The 8,312-nt window shown below is 46.0% G+C and overlaps 1 protein-coding gene across 1 annotated transcript in view; it reads left to right on the top strand.

Annotated features, from left to right (window-relative positions):
- Nucleotides 1–3,985: 3,985 nt before the first annotated feature.
- nkrf (NFKB repressing factor) overlaps nt 3,986–8,312 on the top strand; it is a 49,021-nt gene continuing 44,694 nt past the window's right edge. The window contains exon 1 of the mRNA XM_055644050.1: nt 3,986–4,067. Coding sequence (XP_055500025.1) covers nt 3,991–4,067 — 77 coding nt within the window. The 5' untranslated portion in view covers nt 3,986–3,990. The remainder of the gene's footprint in view (nt 4,068–8,312) is intronic.

Below are 8,312 nucleotides of genomic sequence, written 5' to 3'. Positions count from 1 at the left end.
TCTCTTCTTGTATTTCTTACTCTGAATACGTGGTTATGAACACTCAACATTTGCATGGTAGCTGGTACGTAAACCGACTCACTCACCCACTCACTCACAGAGCCACTCGAACATTCACTCACTCAGAGTCACTCAGCCATTCACTCACTCAATTCCTGATTCACTCTCTCAATCTCTCACCCACAATGCCACACAAGCTGAACTAAACAAAAATGTCTTTACAAATCCTGCCTTCGAGGAGGATGCATGAGTTTATGGGTGAGGAAAGAGGAGGCCAAAGTGCCTTTAGACCAGCAACCACAGGAAGACACAAGTTTGCTGCTGGTTTCCATTTCACTTTTCACAACCTAGATCACTCGAGGAACCATCACTGCCAATGAGGTGCTGTTAAAGTCACGTTTGCGGAGATAAACATTTGTGGCAACTGTTAAGCTCAACAAAGCAAAGTAAGACCTCTAAAAAAACAAATGTTTTGTGGGATTCTCGGATTGTTAACTCTATTCGTGTACCAAGGCAAGCGGAGGCTGTTTCCCAACACTTGCCGAGACACAGTTGGTACAGCTTTAAAAAAAAAAAAAAATTAACCTCAGGACAAACTCAGCAGGTCAAGGAGCATCTGTAGAGACAAAGGGATAGTTGACGTTTCGGGTTGAGACCATGCATCGGGGCTGAGCATTGAGGGAAGGTGTCAGAGGCTGGTGCGCGATCGGGGGGAAGGAGCCAGCGGAGACGGGGAGTGTTGAGACAAGGGTTGGTAGATGATGGGTGGGAATATATGAATAGGCAGATGGAAGCAGATACATGGAGGGGAGCCAGCAGGGCAGCTCAGAGGTCTTTGGTGCTGGGGATGCAGAGTAGGCCACAACGGTGCAACTAAGCACGGACTGGCCATTTAGCAGAGCACCTGTAATCAAGGATGAGTCACACCCCTGCCACTCCCTCTTCTCCCCTTTCCCATCAGACAAAAGGTGTAGAAGTGTGAAAATTCACAACACCAGATTCAGGGACAGTTTCTTCCATACAGCCCCAGAGACCCGGGTTTGATCCCGACTACAGGTGACCGTGTGGGTTTTCTCTGGGTCGATGGTCCGCATGGACTCGGTGGGCCGAACGGCCTGTTTCCACACTTGAAAAGCTCTTCCCCTCCCGCCCCACCCAACCCAACCCATGTTTCAGTCTGAAGATGGATGCCAACCCTAAACGTCACCTATTTTCTCCAGAGATGCTGCCTGAGCCCCTGAGTTACTCCAGCATTTTGTGCCTATCTTTGGTGTAAACCAGCATCTAGCGAAATGAAGACAAAAGCTGCTTCAGTCTGGGCCTGGAGGGTGTTCCTCCACAAAAATGTCAACAGTTCACTGAACGTTCATGGTTCAATTGCGCGCTGTTAACACCACAAGGCGAATTCTGAGGAGAGTCATTGTGCCAAAACGTTGGCCTAGTTCCGGCTGGGAGCAGCTTGTCACATTTCCACTCCACATATGCTGTTGGGAAAGCAGATCCTGCTGGACACGAGGATCCTGGAGCAATCTATAGACTTTACAGATACAGTGCAGATACGAGCTCTTCAGCCCACCAAGTCTGCACTGACCAGTGTTCATCCCGTACACTAACACTATATCCAACACCCCTGGGGACAATTTTTACCGAAGCTAATTAACCTACAAACCTGTACATCTTTGTAATGTGAGAGGAAACCAGAGCTCCTGGAGAAAACCCACACAGTCACAGGGAGATCCTGCAAACTCCGTATAGACAGTACCCGTGGTCAGGATCAAACCCGGTCTCTGGCTCTGTGCGACCGTAATCCGTGAGCCCTTGTCTGGTAACAGGATTCCTCGTGACAATGTGTCTCTACCATTCATAGCACCAAGCCACTGAAGGTGAGCAACTGAAAAATAAATTACAGATAAGTGTGGGGTGTGGCATTTTGGGACGTCTAACAAGGGCAGGACCTACACAGTAAATGGTAGGCCTCTGGGTAGTGTTGTAGAGCAGAGGGATCTAGGAGTACATGTGCATGGTTCCTTGAAGGTGCAGCCACAGGTAGATAAGGTGGTCAAAAAAGCTTTTGGCACTTTGGCCTTCATCAGTCAAAGTATAGAGGTTGGGAGGTCATGTTGAAGTTGTATAAGACATTTTTGTCATAGAACATAGAACTGTACAACATAGAAGTGGCCCTTCAGCCCACAATGTCCATGCTGAACATGATGCAATGTTGAGCTAATGATCCAAATCCCTCCACCCTACATATCCTTGTGCCTGTCTAAAAGCCTCTTGAATGCTGTTATAATTTCCTGGCACCATGTTCCAGGCACCCACCACTCTCTTTGGGGGGGGGGGGGGGGGGGGGGGGGGGAAACACAATATTGGGGAAGTTAAAGACACTTACGACTTCTGTTGCTTTTGAGTCCTTCATAATCTGTCCACGTATCTGTTAGATGGTGGAGGGGGGGGGAGGGAGTTAGGGGCTAGCCTACAGAGTTTCAGACTTGGAATATTAATGGGGGATTTTTGCAGCATTTTAAAAAGTAACGGGTATCTCAAGAGCAATAAGTTTACTTTTTTTAGTTTAGTTTATTATTGTCACGTGTACCGAGACACAGTGCAAACCTGTTCTGTGTGCTAGCCAGTCAGTCAAATCATACACTGCCTGAGTGCAATCATACACAAGTCAAAGAGGGAAACAATCGCAAATGGATTCTCACGCAACGAGTCGCCAAGTTCCGGCGCCACCTTGCAGCTTGAGAAGTCTGATCTTGGCTTAAGGAGGCCTGGTGGACTGCACGTTAATAGTAAAACCTGCACAATTATGCCTTGACTGTCATTGTCTGTTATCATTGTATGTATGCAAATTGCTGTGAAATTCAAATAAAAAGATTTAAACCAAACCTGTATGTCATATTGTTAAACCAAGCATCATTGCACAAGTGTTGTCAGTTTCAATGGCCTCCAGCTGTGAAGTAGCCGCTGTGTTCTTAAGAGATAATGATATCTCACTGCCAGGAGGTTACATGGAAACTTGATTTCCCCAAGAGTTTTTTTTCTGCTTGTCAATTTTCAAGGTAATTTTTCAGAATTGAAATAGTTTTAATCCCACTTCAGCCCGCATAATACAAGGTGTCCCCTAATGTATCACTTGTGTCATGTTAAATTTGCATTATGGAAACATATAATAGCAGATAAATATTTACATAAATGGGCTTGTGGATGTGGTGACGTCTCATCTGACATACACCCCAGGAAGGAACAGATGCTCCAGTCTAATCATTTGGGATTCCAGCAAATTTTCTGTTCTGCCCCAGAGGTGATGGTGTGAAATTGGTCTAAAGAAGGGTCCCGATCCGAGCTGCCGCCTGTACATTCCCCCCCATAGACGCTGAGTTCTTCCAGCACTTTGTGTTTTGCTCAAGATTCCACCACCTGCAGTTCCTTGTGTCTCCTGGTACGAACTTCTTTGTTTCTTATGGAGTTTACAGAGTACTGTGTTTACACATATTATTATGTTGTGCCGCTGCAAGTAAGAATGTCATTGTTCCGTTTTGGGACATATGACAATAAAACACTTGACCCTGTCGGCTCGGGCAGTGTTAAACTTTGAAGGTACCGGATAAATACATGTTAACCGGGGGGAATGGGCAGCAGAATCCGGCCCCTTCACCCCGGGTTCTCCCTGCCAGTATTGTATCTTGTCTTTTTTATTTAAATCGTGCTGGCGGAAGTATGGTACATGCAGGAATATATAAGCTTCCTGCAGCCGCAATGGATATGTGAATCGCACCGAGATGCGGGGGGTACAGCCGGGCAGAGGAGAGGAGGCGAGGCGAGGAGCAGCGCTGGGTCAAGGCTAGCACTGCATGGCACCAGCGCACATACATAAACACACCCACACCTACACACAAAGGCTGCGGTGGGTGGTGGGGAAGAGGGAGGGAGGGGAGGGGGGGGAGGGGGAACGCATCCTTTCATTCAGAAGCCCACGAATAAAAAATGAAAACAGCACGAAAGCTCAACGTAGAGAAAGAACATGAACCTCCAACGAGCACCTCCAACGTCACGGAGAGAAGGTAAGGCGGAGATCATCAACATACATCAACACATATAATGTTAATCGAATATTGGATCAGATTAATCCATTAGATCATATTCATCCAATTGAGGTATGCGGGGCCGTGCATTAATGCCCCCCTCCCCTGTCAAACCAAATCATTCAATTTGTGGATTAATGGTAATATTTAACATATGCTGGAAGCAAATATCAAAGTCTAATGGACAGGGTTGATGGTGAAAGGGTTGAGCGTGTTGGTCACACGTCCTTCTGATCTTGATTGCGTTTCCTGGTTGTTTATTTGCAAATAATCGCTACTTTTATTTCCAAAGGCAAATTTAACAAATGTATGAGGCGGAGAGGAATCTTCTCCAGTTTTCCGTTCTGCACAAAGTAACCTCATCGGAGTTATGCGTTTGCACTGGTTCCAAATTTCGTTTGTTTTTAAACAAGCTTGTAATTGCTATTTGCTACAACTTTGGCTGCAAGCCATCAACCCCTGATGATGTAACACGTTGTTAAAAGACTCCATGACTTCAGTATAATCATCCAATCACACTACCCGCCATTGAAGAAGGGTCTCGACCCGAAAGGCCACCTAGTCCCTTCTCTCCAGAGACGCTGCCTCTGTCCCGCTGAGTTACTCCAGCTTTTTGTGTCTATCTCCGCTAATGAAACGGCCACTCACTCACAAACGCTGGCTTTTCCTGCCATGCTATTCCACACGACTGGAGCGGAGTCTACAAGAGACGACCAACTGCAGGTGCTGGAATCTTGAGCAAAACACAAAGTGCTGGAGGAACTCAGCGGGTCAGGCAGCATCTGTGGAGGGAATGGACAGGCGATGTTTCAGGTCAGGACCCTTCTTCAGGCTGATTGTGGTGAGGAGGAAGAAATCTGGAAGAGAGAGGTGGGTGTAGGACAAAGCCTGGCAGGGGATAGTTAAATACAGTTGAAATCTTTGCTTTCAATAGACACGTAAATGGTGAATGGTGGACATTCTGTGCACAGTGAAATGAATGTGATTGATACTTTATTGTCATATGTCATAAGGTCATATGGGATAGGGTTAGAATTAGACCATTCGGCCCATCAAGTGTACTCTGCCATTCAATCATGGCTAATTTATCTCTCCCTCTGAACCCCATTCTCTTGCCTTCTCCCCATAACCTCAGACACCTGCCCGTACTAATCAAGAATGTATCTATCTCTGCCTTAAAAATATAACTCCAAGAAGACCAAGGAGCTCGTTGTAGACTTCAGGAAGTCTAGGGGCGGCACGCACACCCCCATCCACATTAACGGGACGGAGGTGGAACGTGTTTCCAGCTTCAGGTTCCTTGGGGTCAACATCTCCGATGACCTCTCTTGGACCCACAATACCTTAACTCTGGTCAAGAAGACTCACCAGCGTCTCTTCTTCCTGAGGAGACTGAAGAAGGTCCATCTGTCTCCTCAGATTCTGGTGAATTTCTACCGCTGCACCATCGAGAGCATCCTTACCAACTGTATCACAGTATGATATGGCAACTGCTCTGTCTCTGACCAGAAAGCACTGCAGAGGGTGGTGAAAATTGCCCAACGCATCACCGGTTCCTCGCTCCCCTCCATTGAGTCTGTCCAAAGCAAGCGTTGTCTGCGGAGGGCACTCAGCATCGCCAAGGACTGCTCTCACCCCAACCATGGACTGTTTACCCTCCTACCATCCGGGAGGCGCTACAGGTCTCTCCGTTGCCGGACCAGCAGGTCCAGGAACAGCTTCTTCCCTGCGGCTGTCACTCTACTCAACAATGTACCTCGGTGACTGCCAATCACCACCCCCCCGGACACTCCTCCCACAGGAAAAACACTATGACTGTATGCATGTAAATAGATTTATTTATTGAAATCATATTCTATGTCCCTCTTCCACAGAGATGCTAACTGCATTTCGTTGTCTCTGTACTGTACACTGACAATGACAATTAAAGTTGAATCTAAATCTAAATATCCACTGACTAGAATTCTACAGATTTATCACCCTCTGATGAAATTAATTTCTCCTCGTCTCCTCCCTAAAAGAACGTCCTTTAATTCTGAATCTAGGACCTCTAGTCCTAGACTCTCCCACTAGTGGAAACATTCACCAGTTGTAACATGTCACAGTGGATATTTTTGCTTTGCACACCATACACAGAGTATGCATAGGGTACCGACAAAGTGACAAGTGTTGTAATGTAGTCCCTTCTTTTCCCTCTGTTCTCTGTTACCCCCACCCTCTTTGTTCTTGGCCATCCAACAAAATGCCCACCACCGCTATAACCCCGAGACAAAATGCCTTGTTTCCAAGTTAACACTTCATTCTGTTGCTAAGGAACACACACAAACACAGCAATTTACACGAAAATTGCGTTAAATGCTCAATTGACGTTTAGAGATGAGCCTCACCACTATAATAATACGTTGCCTTTCTCGTATTTGTTTTAACAGGCTGTTCAAGCAGCCGCCTGGAGCATTATTATTATATAATTGCTTGTAAATAAGCAAATAAACCCGGCTTGATGCAACAAGCTTGCAGTACCGTTACTTTCCTGCAGGTGGGATAGTGAGACAGTTGTGAGATTCCCTGGTCGAGGCTGCCACCTAGAGGCTACTGAGGGATGAACTGCAATACGAGGGAGATATCTATGCATTTCTGTAGTTCAAGTTCAAGTGACTTGGCCCTTCGAGCCAGCACCACCATTCAATGTGATCATGACTAATCATCCCCAATCAGTACCCCGTTCCTGCCTTCTCCCCATATCCCCTGACTCCGCTATCTTTAAGAGCCCTATCTAGCTCTCTCTTTAAAGTATCCAGAGAACCGGCTTCCACCGCCCTCTGAGGGAGAGAATTCCACAGACTCACAACTCTCTGTGTGAAAAAGTGTTTCCCCATCTCCATTCTAAATGGCTTTCCCCTTATTCTTAAACCCTGGTTCTGGACTCCCCCAACATCGGGAACATGTTTCCTGCCTCTAGCGTGTCCATATTGTTACCAATCTTATATGTTTCAATAAGATTCCCTCTCATCCTTCTAAATTCCAGAGTATACAAGCCCAGCTGCTCCATTCTCTCAGCATATGACAGTCCCGCCATCCCAGGAATTAACCTTGTAAACCTACGCTGCACTCCCTCAATAGCAAGAATGTCCTTCCTCAAATTAGGGGACCAAAACTGCACACAGTACTCCAGGTGTGGTCTCACTAGGGCCCTGTACAACTGCAGAAGGACCTCTTTGCTCCTATTCTCAACTCCTCTTGTTATGAAGGCCAACATGCCATTCGCTTTCTTCACTGCCTGCTGTACCTGAGGATTTTTAAGGTTTCAAAGGTCTTTTATTGTCACGTGTACCAATTAAGGTACAATGATATTCGTATTTTTGCACAGCTAATTGAAAATGTGACCAACTAGAGAACGTTTAAAGAACACTACTTAGGTCAATTAACCTACAAACAGAAAATACATGATAGGAAATAGAACATATCACCTCAATAGAGAGGTTGAGGAAGGGAAATTTTTGAACATAAACAAATGCCCTCATCATAGGTCAAAGGAATTCAAGTAAATATAAGGTCAGAGTTCGATGAATGCAGAAATATCAGGTTTTTTTTAGGAAAGGGTGACGGTTGGAATCGACAGAGCCATGGAAGAGGGAATTAAATGCAAGTATTCTAAAACTGAGGCACAGGTGGAACAAAAGCAGATCTTGATCATTGAGTTCATGGGTAACGAGTGAGTGGTACTATAGTTAGTTGGGATAATGGCAGCAGAGTTTTGAATGTGTCCAGGTTGTTGAGAGTAGGACGGAAGACTGAGCCAGAGAATGATTGAGACACAGCTTGCGTGAGGACTTCACCAAAGGCTGTGTGAAGCAAGGATGACAGAAAATAAAACAAGGAACAATAAACCTCAGTTCTATTTTCTAGCATCCCTACCTCACGCAACAGGCCCGTCAGTCTACAATGTCTTTGTGGAACATGATGCCAAAGCAAACTAATTTTCTCCGTCCGCACAGTGGCGCAGCGGTAGAGTTGCTGCCGTATTATAGCGCCAGAGGCTCTGAGTGATCGTGACTAAGGGTGCTGTCCGTGTGGAGTTTGCATGTTCTCCCTGTGACTGTATGGGTTTCCTCCCACATTTCAAAAGTGCATCTTTGTAGGTTAATTGGCTTCTGTAAATTGTCCCTGGTGTGTAGGATTCAAAACAGCGATAACACAGAACTAGTTTAAGGGTGATGGAGGAGG

The sequence above is a fragment of the Leucoraja erinacea genome, chromosome 12, assembly GCF_028641065.1.
Source record: "Leucoraja erinacea ecotype New England chromosome 12, Leri_hhj_1, whole genome shotgun sequence".
In the NCBI taxonomy this organism is placed as follows: Eukaryota; Metazoa; Chordata; class Chondrichthyes; order Rajiformes; family Rajidae; genus Leucoraja; species Leucoraja erinaceus.
This window is presented reverse-complemented; position numbering and strand designations above follow the sequence as displayed.